At 37.1% G+C, this 15132-nt stretch overlaps 2 protein-coding genes across 3 annotated transcripts in view; one reads left to right on the plus strand and one right to left on the minus strand.

The window, feature by feature from the left end:
• The first annotated feature begins 532 nt into the window (after positions 1–532).
• Positions 533–8949, plus strand: LOC119188543 (phenoloxidase-activating factor 2-like). 2 transcript variants are annotated; one of them, XM_037443677.1, is made up of 9 exons: positions 533–834; positions 4840–5032; positions 5396–5513; positions 6269–6377; positions 7213–7322; positions 7441–7658; positions 8101–8285; positions 8377–8541; positions 8645–8949. In XM_037443677.1, the coding sequence occupies exons 2-9, from the start codon at positions 4858–4860 to the stop codon at positions 8801–8803; spliced, it is 1239 nt and encodes a 412-aa protein (XP_037299574.1). In that variant the 5' UTR covers positions 533–834; positions 4840–4857; the 3' UTR covers positions 8804–8949. The 2 variants fall into 2 exon arrangements, with proteins under 2 accessions (XP_037299574.1, XP_037299573.1); XM_037443676.1 differs by having other exon boundaries at positions 535–834; positions 4858–5032.
• Positions 8950–10785: 1836 nt separating this feature from the next.
• LOC115449315 (V-type proton ATPase subunit S1) overlaps positions 10786–15132 on the minus strand; it is a 5200-nt gene continuing 853 nt past the window's right edge. The window contains 4 exon segments of the mRNA XM_037443077.1: positions 10786–12734; positions 13083–13243; positions 14648–14903; positions 14906–15117. Coding sequence (XP_037298974.1) covers positions 12516–12734; positions 13083–13243; positions 14648–14903; positions 14906–15117 — 848 coding nt within the window. The 3' untranslated portion in view covers positions 10786–12515.

The raw sequence follows: 15132 nt of genomic DNA on the forward strand, positions 1-15132 counted from the left end.
TTTCCTCACGATGTTTTCCTTCACCTTCAAGCGAACGATAATTCATAAAGAATACACACATAATTTAAAAAAAAGTCAGAGGTGTGTGCCCTTGGGATTTGGACCTACGGACATTCGTCTTGGCAGTCCGTTTCACACCCAACTGGGGTATGGTCGCTTTTTAAAAAAAAAAAAAAAGTGGTGTAATAGCTATAAATGCAAAAAACCAGATTATAAGTCTCCCAACTGTCTTTTTAAAAAGGATAAGCCAAGTTGTGTTTATAATGATAAGAATGCAAAATGTGAAACCGGTCTTTTTGCGAGTAATGTGAAAGAACGTGGAACGAATTCGAAACAATTTTTCACTGAAATGGCTTTATCTGCACCAAAAAATAAAGAATTTAAAAGATGGATTTTGGATTTAGGTGCAACAGTTCATATGACCCCCGTGGTTGGTTTATTAACCATCGCCTTATAGATGAAGGTACAATTACTGTGGCAAATGGAGAGAAGTTGGCAAATATAGGCGTTGGTGATATGTCTATTGATACGACTACTGGAGTCATCAAAATAGCTTACGTGCATGTTCCACGCCTAAACTGCCTTGACTTTTACCTAAAATGGTTTCGAATAAATACTGTTTAATACTTGCCGTTTATATATGTAGATCACATCGTTGTTATTTATAAAGGCGGTGTGACATTTGATAGTTCAAATGTGATTTTGGAAAATATTGTACATTTTTCCTTATTACATCTTCTACTGTTGTACTTGTATGGTCACTAGTCAGTGAACAGCTTCGACGGCCGGAAAACGTGTGCCTTCTCTACAGGAACTTCAACTTAACAATACAAGGTAAGCTTTAACTATAATAAAAACATTTTAACAAAAATTATACCTTTAAAATTAAAAAGTTTTTTTTTGCTATTTTGTGGTAATAAAAATCAGTATACCTTGACGACAACAATCAAATTTATATGGAACCACACAGAAAGCTTCCAAATAAAAAAAGAATTGTCAGAATCAGTTCACCCAGTCAAAAGTTTGGAAAAAAGTCGAATTGAGAACCTCCTCCTTATTTGAAAACAGTTAAAAACACAATCTTGGTGATGTCTTATTAAGTTAAAACACATTGTTCTCAAAAATTAAGTTCCTATCTCATAAAAATCCTTGCCTTCCATTTAATCTGGTATTGAAACACAAACAAACATTAATTCCGATAGTAAAACCTGATTTACATAAAAGGACTACTTGCGAAATTCATTGTGATTATTATAAACTCTAGTGTGCACACATAGAACTGTGATGCGGACAAGGCGGTCTCTTAATAACACTGTAAATCATCATCATCATCAGCCTACAGCTGTCCACTGCTGAACATAGGCCTCCCCTAAAGCGCGCCACGCTGTTTAGTCCTCCGCTCTCCTCATCCAGCGTCCACCGGCGATCCTACGAATATCGTCGGACCACTGTAAATACGATAATACAATTTTTCATGTTTATTACCATAGTCGTGAAATAACGACCAAGCTCTTAAATAAAGATTAAAAAAAAACAAAAAAAAGACTCTATTTTCGTTTAAAAGCAATTATATTTCCAAATTTAGGTATTAAACGAATTTGATAATAACCAACTAAAATAAAAATTAGGAGAACGGTGCGATCAAACTCCATACTGATTGGATTATATTTGAGACCAATCTCGAGATAATGTGGTTCAACGGCCCCTTAAGAGACAGGCCGTACCAGGAGGCAACCGAAGGACGCTCTCTGTATCAACAGCAGCACAATGTGGGAAATGTGCACAGCGTACACTAAGGGCGGCCCCCTGCCGCCCGCCGACAATTCCCAATGGTCCTTTTTAGTCGCGTTTTACGACATGCAGGGGATACCGTGGTCGAATTTTCCAAACGCCTCGATCCATAAGGCGGATTATCGGGTTACCTGCGTGATTGATGATTATATGTTTATGTTATATATTTCGATAAGGAGTAAGACTTTATTTACTCTCTTATTGAGGTGAGTACTTACTATTTACTAATTGTATGATGTGTCTCAATAAAATATAATAAATACTTCCTAGTTATTACTAACTTAACGACACTGGGTGGCCGTTACTTCTGCTTGAGTTTAATAACTTAAAAATAATAATAATAGAGGTGGTTCATAACTATTTACGTTAAAAACAACAGAAGATTTATTGTGATTAAGTATTTTATTTTTATTTATGTACCTACCAAATTTACCCAAAGTACAATTTTCCTTATGAACTAAGACAAATAACCTTAGGTTTTAACATACTAATAAAAATAAAATGGGAACATAGGACTGTAGGACAACAACTATACCTCAGACCCTACACTAGGCACAAAATAAAGTGCGAAACATTAATGCAAGGTTTTATAAATTTGGGTCTGCGAATGTGTGGTTGTATACACGTTTTGTAGTGTCTGTATATCATGTGTGTGGGTTTTGTGATTGTTTAGTATGGGTATAATAGTGTGTGTATGTGTCTATGTGTTGCATATATGAACTATAGTTTGCTACTGGGCTACTTTAAGTAGTGCTACAACGTCTTTATATTCGAGGGAACGTAACCATTTCTGGACCTTAAATTTAATTTCTCTGACCGAACAATGTTTTATTATACAATTTGCTTTTACGTTTACTTTATTATAAACATGTGGCGTGAAGGAAGGCACTGAATCTTAAATATACTTGCAAAAGATGTGGTACTTTGTATATGCAATCGAGAAACATGTTTTTATGTTTAAATGAATCTAAGAACTGCGTTTTGATAAAACAGATTTTCACAAATTCTTTCCTCAAGAGAATGAGGATGCTTTGACGACACCACGGTGTCAAGCTCCCAAAATTGTCTGTTCCAAGATAAGGAGTAATTTTGGTATGATGGGAAAAAGTGTGGAAAAAATATTAGATTTATTTAAAATGTATGATTCAAGCCATCCGAATTTAGTTTCAAATAATCTAGGTAGATTTGCTCCTAAATCTATCGTATTGCTGCCTAAGACATTTCAAAATATTTTAGCACCTACGAGGATATCTACGACTGACGGAACGTTAAAGTTCGGGTCTGCTAGTTTTAGACCTGATGCAATAGGAACTTGTTCGTCGTGCACAAATGAGAGTGGTAAGACTGTAATCTCCTCAGGTAATCTCAGACAAAATGTGACATTCGATGTCAACAGTATAAGCACAGCATAAAGACTATCACGAGGTGACAAGACTGTGTACTAGTTGACATGTGATTATTGATACCTGTTACTTAAGTGCTTGTACCGCGTAGCGACAAACCCAGTTTTTCTGATAAGCTCTGCGTGTCAAGGTTAGCTGTGCTACCATTGGCCAGTAGTATTCGCACAGTGTGATTTTTACTCTTTGCGTCAATCACGTTTACCAAAGCTGTGGATATACATTTATAGATACCTACCTATCCTACCACGTGCCTATGAATCAATACACTGTTGAGGGGATGTCTGTAACGACTCCTTTTCTGTAACACGAAATGAAAGACGGGATGATTGTAAAACAACATAAAAAAATGGCCCACTGTAAGTCGTACGAGGGTCATACTTTTGTATGACGATAACTTGCCGAACAACTTGATAACCTGTTTGTAAACACCAGGATATAAACGTTCAATCAAAATTATATTTAGGTACGGTGGGTTAAGGTAAGAAGTAACAGTATAGGTAAGGTAAAATGTTCTAGTGTGTCTGTTTTGTACAAAGCCATTATCGACTAATCTTCTTTATAATTCGTCAACTTTTTTATTAAATGTGACGAGACATTCATAATCTTTAGAATATTAGATGTATATGACCAAAGCAGCGATAGCCTAGTTGGTTGTGGAACAGACTGCCAAGACGAATGTCCGCAGGTTCAAATCCCAAGGGCACACACCTCTAACTTTTCTAAAATTATGTGTTTTCGTTGTGAATGATCGCTTGCTTTAACGGTGAAGGAAACTTGTGCATACTTGAGAATTTCCCTATAGGAATTTTGAGAGTGTGTGAAGTTTTCCAAACTGCACTAGGCCAGCGTGGTAGATAGAATAAGGCCTAATCCCTCTCAGTAGTAGAGAGGAGGCCCGTGCCCAGCTGTTGGGGTTTAGTATATAATAGACGGCTGATAGTATTATTATATCACCAATTCAAAACGTAATATAGTTTTTTGTAATCCCGAATATTTAAGTAGGGAGATAAGAGTGGCATAATTTCAAAAGTACTTACATAATAAACGACGTAAGTGTCTCGCGTTCCGGGGTCAGCCTGCGTAATGTGTGTATGTGGTTCTAACAGGCCGGCATAATTAAGTCGACTGCCGAGGGGTAATCATCTCTCGTCAATCGACTTCTATTGGACCCCACTCCACTCACTCACGGATTACTATTCCGTGCCAGTATAAAAAAAAATCATATTCTTCATTATCACTATGAAACTAACGTTGCGAGTAAGATCGTTTATATTTTGTAGGAATGAGCCATATATTAATACTACTTACACTTGTATAATACACAACCATAGTTATCTTCATTGAAGCCAGGAGAAAACTTTCACGGTGATCTTGTCGGAGCCTTAGAATCTTCGCTACGATCTATGTACGCTATTGAATATTTTTTATCTGGTCAAATTAAAAAATCTTTGTTGTTGCTATTCAGATTATGTTGTTAGGTACCTATGTTCTTTGGATTTTCCTTATCTAAACAAAAAATATTTTTTCCTTAAATTCTAACAGATAAATGTCATTGTAAGAATATGAAGGATGCATCATGCATATTATTAATGGTTAAGAGACTTGAGACCTGCTGACAACAACATTAGCGAAAGATTATTTTAAGGTATAACTCTTCGCCCAGATGTACAAAACGCTACCATTGTACGCCTTGCTGGCGTGCGCCTGCGCACAGACCGAAGATCTGGAGTCTAGTACCCGTCAGATATCCGAAGTTCCCTTCACCAGCCCCACGACGCAAGCTTCTATAGACAACGAAACGCCATCGACCGTGATCCCCAGCGTTCCGCAAGCGAATAGTAAGTACATAACAACATTTCAATTTGGAAAAGTAATAAATAAATGCCAGTTTGTGATAATGTTTGGTTGTTTAACTTTGGTTGTTAGAAGTAAAAAGAAACAGCTGAACGGAATTCGGTGTATTTGACACATGAATAGAAATAATTGGAATTTTGAATCTGATTTTTCAAACAGATGCACCGGCGACATAGATCGCTACTGTGCTTTAGGTTTCTTTGTAGCAACAAAGGCTTTGCACGTGGGCGAAAGGCGCGCAATACCTAGTCTATCATATTTTTTGGATAATCCAATTAAGTACAATATATTTGACATACGAATACAAAAAATTTAGTTTTTATAACATAGCGGTTGATCTCACACAGCGACCGACTTGTCGTGCACACTGGACGACGGACAGGTGGGCGAGTGTGTCACCTACTACTTGTGCAACACCAGCAACAACACCATCATCATCAACGGCACCGGGGTCATCGACATTCGGTGAATAGACATCATAGTATACTCTTATTCACATCGTTTGTATAACTGCCTCCTCCATGTTCCCATGATCAACATTTAGCACTTTGGTGTTCTGCTAACCAACATATTTTTATTCCATTTGTATTTATTTCTTATTTTTTTTTCTGTGAGTTACTTTAGCACACATATTTAAACCTCATAAATGTTTGAGAGTATTTTTCAGGAGCTATGAAAGACCACGGAAATGTTTAAGACTATCTATTTTATTCTCTTTGCAGAGCTCAGGTCTATAGGTGAATAATATAATTATACAAGTAGTACCTAGTAGGTAGCATAATATTTGAATTTTGTCGTCTTCGTAGCCGAGTGACAACATAAAGGTGCAGGGCGGAAGACCCTGGACTCCTTATTCCTTAGGTCTGGCAACATATTGTGTGTTTCTTCTGTTCAACGTTTATACAGAATATAGATCCTAACGATTTCTTTATTAAAATCAATTCTGTACATCCCCAGAAACAAACAGGAGGATATATCGGTTAGATCGAGGACCTGACGAAGTAAATATCGATAATAATTAACAAATTCAATTCATTAGTTTCAACAGACATTTTTAAATAACAATAAGTGGGTACTCTTGGGTTATGTCGAATTTAGTTTTTGGTGGAACAGCGAATCTATCAGTTTCAAAGGTTCGATAGCGATAAAAAAATCAGACAGACGTCTTCAGTTTACAGTATAAGAAACATGGGATCCATATTAAGTCTTGTTTGAAATAGTTTCCGCGACGGTCCCTGTCAATCGTACATCGACACATGCTGCCTGGTGCCCGAGAAGAGGCCGGACACCGACCCCATCATACCCAAGCCAGACCCCGTCAAACCCGAGGTAAGAATATAAATGCATTATGTTCGATACTAATGTTAAGTATACTATGAAAAAACAAAACTGCATTTTAAATCAATTAATACATTAACAAAACACGCAAAAAACAATGTCTTTTATTTCTGTAGTTTTTTGAGGATAAACCTATAATTTAATGAGCAATGGAACTAATTTCACTCGGTCGCCAGGACTGGACAGCGACCGGTGGAACAGGTTCACAATGCTTATGATTATCTCATCCCTCGTGACCTCACCTTGATTAGGAAAACAACAATGAAAATACATTTTTTTAAGTATCTTCTTATGTCCTTTACATATTGTTGTATCCTCATCATTTATAGTCGACAAAAATACTGTACTTATATTCAATCGAAATCACACATTTGCATTTGGCTGTTTGACATCACAATGCGCAATTAGCTGGTCTTAGCAAGTACAACGAGTAATACTGACCTTAGGCATAGTCCCTGCCACTGAAGAAGGCCATCGCAGGGTTGTAGATGGTATATCGGTGAACGGATTAGGGTGCACATGGCACTAGAGACTCTGGCGCTATGATGTTTTTATTACATAGATACGTTGTCTGAGCTCAATATTGGCAAGACGAAAGCAAGGTAATTGCCCGACATTCAGTTAGTCAACCTACAACTGTCGCGGCTAGTAGGCTTACTAACTTATTGTATTTTCGTTAATAATATGCCTTCCTGTGTTTTTAGACGATGTACAAATTGTACTCCAGCTGTGAATAAAAAAAACGTTTCATTTCATATGTTAGTAATAAGTATACATTATTTAACTTATTTTTAACTAATAAATGTAAGAACATGGTTGGTTCTAGCGTCAAGGCTGTGGCTGGCGCAACCCTGAGGGAGTAGTCGTCCGCACCACCGGCGACACCGACGGCGAGACCAAGTTCGGAGAGTTCCCCTGGATGGTCGCGATTCTTAAGTAAGTTGTTTAATACCATAAGCTGATTAACGAAAAAGTAGATTACCTGGTATTACATGAGATCCATCATCCAGAAATGCTTACACCATAAGTATCATGTACTTTTGTCAATTTTCAGGATAAAACCGGCGAACGAAAATGAGCCAGACAGTCAGTACGTCGGCGGCGGGTCACTGATCCACCCGAGCGTGGTGCTGACGGCGGCGCACTATGTGGCGTCCGGGCCGCAGTTGCGCGTGCGCGCCGGCGAGTGGGATACACAACACGCCAAGGAGCCCTATCCCCACCAAGACCGCGATGTCTCCCGGATTGTCGTTCACAAGGACTTTAATAAAGGTGAGTGTCGGAACTATAGTCTTAGTTCGGTGGACCATATTAAATTCATAAGCTGTCTTTCCTGGTTTATTTAGACTATATTTTACTCTAAGTCCGGTCTGACCGCTAGAAGTCAGCCGAAACAAATAATCAGCGCTTCACCCCATTTGAAACTCTCACAAAACTTGTAAAGTGCGCTCAGCCTGCGCGAATGCAGTTTAGTTTCATTATGTTACCAATGTAACGAAAACATTAGCACATTTCACATGCAAATAATGTGTATGTCACTGGAGTGTGGCGTGCAAACAGCTACTCGAATGTAATTGTGAGATTTGCAAATATAAGTAAAAGGTGCACAAGCGATTTGAAATTTTGAATTTGTTCAGCTACCTACGCACTACGCAGATAATTTTACATACATTCACCAAATGTGTCAGGTCCTTTAAGTGTTTGTTAATCTCAGGCAACCTGTTCTACGACGCGGCGCTGCTGTTCCTTAATTCGCCGATGGATCTGGCGCCCAACGTGGGACTGGTGTGCCTGCCGAAGGCCCGCGAACTCGTAACCCCCGGCACGCGCTGCTTCGCCTCGAGTTGGGGCAAGGACAAGTTCGGCAAAGCTGGCCGCTACCAGGTTATATTGAAAAAGGTACCAATACTGAAATAAAATTATTATCATTAATTTCATAACTAATGATCGATCGTACCTACGTAGATAATGTATTGTGTTATATTGACAGATTGAAGTGCCTGTAGTGGACCGCAACACGTGCCGTGACCAGCTGCGCAAGACTCAGCTCGGGCAATTCTTCGAGCTGCACTCGTCGTTCATGTGCGCTGGCAGAGAACCCGGCCGCAACATCTGCGAGGGGGACGGCGGCTCCCCGCTCGTCTGTCCTAACGAGGTATGTCACACAACTCATGTATGAGGTTCCACGAGCATAAACTTCATTAGTCCCGTTTTATTACGTAGAAATACAAGTTAATACGCCAACATACAATTTGCAGTACGAGAAGGATCGCTACGTGCAGAAGGGTATCATGGCGTGGGGCGGGTGCGACGACAACGACACCCCCGGCGTGTATGTGAATGTGGCCAACGTGCGGGAGTGGATCGACGACAAGCTGCTATTCGTAAACTACGATGTTACGGTTTACGAACTTTAAGACCGAACGCGGGAGTTCAGCTTCTATAGCGTTTACATCAATAATAAAAATTAGGAAGACACGTCCACAGCAAAATTCTACCAGAACGACTTTCTAATTATTTATTGACCTGAATTATAAATGAATTAAATTGGTTGTTACAGGAGTGTCTGAGTTTGTTTAAGATTATACTTAAGATTTAAGAATAAATTATTTCGTCAAGTAAATAATAACCAATTATTTATAATTTTTTCGAATCGTTTGGAAACGTAAAATATTCAAAGCTAGGTCTTAAAATTGTTGAGAATTTCACCAAAACGTTTCTTTGCGGTTAATAATACGGTACATTAATAATCACTTCAGCATAATTATTAGTTTTGTAATAAATAAAAGGTACACTGTAATGTAAAAATTATAAAAAACTTATATAAATACTTAACTTGTGCAGGAGACAATCCTAAAGCTACACCTTTTATTATTTCTCGACGAACCTGCGTATGTAACACTGAAATTGGTTATTTTGAAAATTGAAAATTTTAGATAGGTTTAGTAAAATATTAAGGACTTAATCTTCGATGGCAATTATTAGTAAGAATTTGTATGAAATAAAATAGTTATTCGATAGTAAAACTAATATAAAGATTAAATGAATATGAACTTATGTAATCAATAGGGCATTTTAGTGTATGTGAGAAAGAATCCAAAAATACATAAATAAGATAGTTTAATCAAAAAGCAATCGGAAAATAGTAGTTTCAGTTCATAAAATTATAAATTAAATTTTTAAATTCATTTCAAAGTTTTGACTTTTTTTATCTGTTTTACAAATATGCGAAACGAGTGCCGCCATGACATGACGTCATCAAGGCAGTAAACTGCTTGAAATGGCAATATACTTACGTTCACTATTTCTAAATTATCGAAATATACAAATTTTCGGACAATTAATTTGGATCTCTTCCCGCAAGTTGTAACCAAGTTTTCCTCATAGTTATATGAGTTGGCACTTGAATTCACAATTTGTTCGGCGATTTTACACTAGTATTCTAAGATTCAGGAACAATACACTAATGATAAAGATAGTACCGCATTTTAATTGTATTAATTTCCTCTTTCCCTAAACGCTGTGCCTATGCACAACGCTGTTTACTGTCGGGATGACGTCAGCAACGTGAAAATTTGAAATGTAGTATTTAAATTTATTTCAATGGCACTTATTATTCAGAAAAAAAAAGTGTAATACCCTATTGTAATAATCGAGTGCTCAATATATTCTAAGACTTTTTGCTACAATAATGTAAATTTGAACACCCTACATTTTTTTAAAGAATTAACATAGATGTTGTTTACTAATGCTGTATGCATCCTTCACATAATTAATTCATCCTAATAAATTTAAATAAGAAAAAATAATGTTTTTTTTTTTCCTTTTAATGACGAGACTAGCTTGCTGTTCGCCTAATAATGAGCGATACGCCTGGCCATAAACAGTAGAATCACCATGCAACATTTTGAATTACAAAGTAGATATTAGTTGGTATTCCACTGCGCTCGCCATCCTGAGACATGAGATGTTAATCTTATTATGTCCAGTAGTTACACTGGCTACAATGTTTTTGGCCAAATGTTTTGTGTTTGGCACCGAGGTGTGGCAAGGTTTAGCCAAACAATATAAGCTATTACGAGAATTCCATTAAAACAAATATTAAATGTTATTCTATAATAAAGGGCGCTTAACCGATTACCGTGAGTTTGGTGTACTAGTGAGGAATAGTTTGAATATAGTGACGGTGGGCATCGCCGACTGGGCAATACCAAATTGTAAATCGCTAAATAGTCCCTTTATGATAAACGATACAGTACTTTTGTTTCATGGTTCACTGCGCTCTTATAGTTGGTTGTCACCAACATGTCGAGCGTCAGTCGCCACAGATTGCGCCTCAAAAACAAACGCGAAACATAGACTTATAGGCAAAAATGACATACTTAAAGAAAAAAAACAGTAAATATCTCACATATTTAATACTCATCAAAACATCAACAAAATATACATGGGATCGAAAGCAATCGTATTTACAAGAAAAAAACGGAACTGTTACACTTAAATCTAAGGCGACGTGCGCACGCGCATCTCAACCGCCGGATATCCTACTGAACTACTCAGATTTGACCCTTTAGGAATTAATGAAATGTAAAGTTTTGGAGGGATACAATCAACAGCATTCATAAGTTAACGTTCGTATTCCACATCAGAAAATGATTCTTCGGTAATATTTACCGTTATATAAACAAAAAAAAATATGAACTTCAGTCTAAGTAAGTGATTCATCGGCACGACTTCAAAGGGTCAAATAGAAAGGAAGAATATTCAATTGTGTGACAAATTTAATTCTCTTATATTCCATATTTCCATAAATATTATTCGAATCGTAATCTACACATTGAATTGGCACTATATGGAGGGCACTCATTTTATTTTGTTAAACATTACATTTTATACTACGCAATAACCAAGCTCCGTATGGAATCGTTGTGAAACTGAAATTCAGACTTTCGTGTGCTTCAGTAAGGCCATAAAGTACTAATACAAGCGTGTCTTACTGAACATGCGTACTAATGACGTTCTGCAACACCACTTCTTCAACGCTGGGTTTCCCACCTTCATTGTAAACGACTCCTTAGTACACGTGTTCTGAAGACAAGTGATAAATCTAATTTTATATATTTTGTTTAATATCTCGAATTTATTAACAATTATTATTTTCTCTAAACAAGTTACGATGCGGGGACATGTAAATTTCGTTTGGAAGGATCAAAGTTTCGCTCAATTTCAAAGTGGGGGTCGAATTCACTGTCCCCGCATCTTCAAGACCTTAGGCACATAACCGGTAAAGAATACTAATCTAGTTAAATAAATATATAGGAATAGCAATATTATTTTTATCTCGTATATAATAAAAGCATCCTATCTAAATATTTTCCATTGTGTTAAAATCAAAAATAGCTTTTTGTACGAAGTTCATTTCACATGATGCGGAATGTTGAAACATTCATGAAATGAATTCGTAGGGCGTGTTTTTATTAATTTGTATCATAATATTGTCTATTGCATTTATGAGGCACCATATACGAAATGTGGCGTCCTGTGCTACAACTTCCATGTGGTTTCGTATAACACTGTTTTTGAAGATAGATTGTCTGCACAAACTATCATTCAATTTCGTAAGCATTGGGCAGTAGCTTGCGAAACAGTGTGCCATTATGTTTCCTTGGCCAGGTATGAAGGGCATATCCCACATTAGTAGCACTGGACGTCGCAATGCGTTCAACCATACATCTAGGTCTCAGTAATACTATATAGAAATAACGACTTTTCAATATATTTTGGAATTTTTTGAGCTCTTAAGTTAGTTACTGGTCGCTACTGCACCATATATTCACATAACACGACGCATGATTGAGAAAAGGGATCCAAAGATGTTTCTAGTACATTTCAAGTTAGAACATTATCTAAATTGTGTGGCAGTTTTTTAAGAGCGGTTCGACGAAATGTTAACCGTCTACGCACAGCCAATAACAAACATATCATCCGCATATCCAAAACTAACCAACATTCTAGTTAACCGCTTGTCGCTTGTGTTGCCCAGTGCCTAACTACAGTGAGCGACTGTTGCGAGTGATCGTGCTTATAATATCCGTGAAGTCCCCAACCGCGCCGTGTCACGCCTGCCTATTACTCGGCGGCGTTGATCGTGATCGTCTTGCCCTTGGGATCGTCGAAGCGGTCCATGGTCCTGATGTCCATCATCATCATCACGCCGTAGAACATGATGGCCAGCAGGATGAACACGACGAACAAGCCAGCCCAGATGGGCGCAGAGAAGAACCCGACGCAGTTGAACGAGTCGCCGAATGGTTGGCTCTCGTTTGAAGACGCGAAGAATGGTTGGATCTGTGAATGTGTCATAAGATTAGTTAGCCAATTGAATGGCTTCATCGTAAAGAGCGTAATAGTAAATGTAGCCCCTATAAAAGGAAATTTGAAAAGTCCTATTTTTTTTCTTGCTTTTAATGCTATTGTCGTTGAATTTGGTGAGCTTATTTAGTTTTACTTCCGCTAGCTGCCCTAGAGAAAAACTAGCTATGCCAATGTTTATAAATATAAACTAGTTACTCATTAGAGTTTAAGTGAAAACCAATAAACCTAATAAATCCAGTACACACTACACACTTAAAACCCCAAACAGAAGTTAGTTTGCACTTTAAATTTTAGAAATAAAATATTTGTACAATAACATACTTTCATGTCTTCAAATGAGACTGTGTACACTGTGGACTCGTTGACGCTAGAGAAGCTGATAAACTGCTTGCAGCGGTACGAGAAGTCGATCAGGGCGTGCACATCCGATGTGGGTAACAAATGCTCCGAGACCGATGGACTCTGCTCCAAATCTACCGAATCTACAAATTACAAATATTACATGGTTATAACATTATTACAGTGATTGTTTAAATTAATATTAAAATTTCTATCTACATTTTTCTTATTACCATCTTGTTCTTGCCCAGAACAATGTTTTCTAACATGCTTTTAATTGTCTTATTTTAATATATTCTTGCCATGATGAACAATATTTAATAATGCTGTAGAAAATGTGTAACACATGAGAACTTGTTTATATAACCACTTTAAAGACACTCAAAACAAAACCTTTGAGGAATCTACTTAAATATGATGTTATCTTTAGCATAAGATGATGTTTAGTAGACATTCAAATCTGCTTTTATAAATATTGTATAAAGTGCTTTCTGTACTTGACACAGATATGACAACAAAATTAGGATTTTTTATATAGATATTATATTTTTTTAAAATCTTTAAAGTACAAATAAATTAGTTTCACATGACATGACTTACATTGTCACATGACACCATATGGTTCTTTTAATTTTTGTCTTATTCCATAATGGATTTTTTTATAAACCTTATAGGTCATTTGTTTCCTTTATTTTAAGTAACAACTTAATTCATTTAATTTATTGGTAATCTTTAAATATTTAGCATTGGGTGCCAACAAGCTACAGTTATAATACTGTGCACAATGACCTTAAAATAAGACTGCAACAGTGTATGCTCATTGCTGCTGACAAGCAAAATTGGACAATATGACATCTACCTAGACTGGGCATTATCACATATGAAACAACTATTCTTGTATGACTAGTTGTACGAGCCAATAATGCTCATACAGCAATTATCGTACATATATTCGTCGATATGTGCTAAATAAAACAGTCATAAAACAGTCGTCACAAAAACACTCGTCACGCCCTAAACTATTATAAACAAACGTGCGACTCAGATTACTAAATGTATATCTTTATTTACAATAAACTCTTAAGCTTCAAAGTGGTTTGGCGTTAACTATTTTGGCCTACAACAAACACACAACTACTACAGGGCATCGTCAACGGCGAGAGCCCCAAACACTAGTAATAACAATTTATTCACCCTCCAGTTCACAAAATTCAATTAAAAGTCTATCCAGTCGCATACTGTGTATATTGTATTTTGTAACTTATGTAACCCTGGGAATTTCATGATCAGTAGATTTAATTCACATACTGTTATACAAATTTCTTACAAAATATATCTTAAGAACATAGATAGAATTGACAGATCTTAAACACAAAAATATTTATTGATTGATTGTATAACATACATATTTATTTAACTTTTAATTGTTTATTCCTTGAATACTATACTTAAAAAAAATAGAATACTCATCATAAATTTGGGAGAGTTCTCTTATCAATATAAAAAACTAGCAAAGAAATATAAAAAACAAATTATAATGTACTTACCAAAGAACCAGTATCCGCCAGCCTGTTGGAAGTTCAGAGTGAGGCTGGCTTGCTCAAAGTGCATTGTGGTGTTCATGGTAGTGCCATTGAATGCACTGGGGCCGGATGAGAAGCCGCTGAGCACATTGGTTGTGTTTCCGTGAGACAGTGATTTCTTAGCATACAAACGGAGCCCATCCATAAAGTAGTCTGGAGTGCTCACGTTGACGGCGGGAGCCTGGCGACGCACGCGGAAGTGCGACTCTGGAATGATCCATGCGAGGGTTTCCTGGCGGTGTACAGACCGATGACATTATTTCCTTCGAACTTAGAGAACTGTTCTTCCATGAAGTCGTTGTGGCGGCGCAGCGTGTCGTATCGTGACTCGCCGTCCTTAGCGTCGCTGAGGACGATGAACACCACTTTGTTGTTCTCATCTTCAATGTCTGCCGTCAGCCCATTTTCAGACAACCTCACACGGAGAGCTTTTGTCATTCGCCTCGTTA

Source organism: Manduca sexta, chromosome 26 (genome assembly GCF_014839805.1).
Source record: "Manduca sexta isolate Smith_Timp_Sample1 chromosome 26, JHU_Msex_v1.0, whole genome shotgun sequence".
NCBI lineage: Eukaryota > Metazoa > Arthropoda > Insecta > Lepidoptera > Sphingidae > Manduca > Manduca sexta.

Bases quoted from the DNA above. Each gene is read 5' to 3' on its own strand.
- LOC119188543 (XM_037443677.1), top strand. From the start codon at position 4,858: ATGTACAAAACGCTACCATTGTACGCCTTGCTGGCGTGCGCCTGCGCA. The intron at 5,514-6,268 runs GTGAATAGACAT...TGTTTGAAATAG, and splicing joins ACCGGGGTCATCGACATTCG to TTTCCGCGACGGTCCCTGTC. The intron at 7,323-7,440 runs GTAAGTTGTTTA...GTCAATTTTCAG, and splicing joins TGGATGGTCGCGATTCTTAA to GATAAAACCGGCGAACGAAA.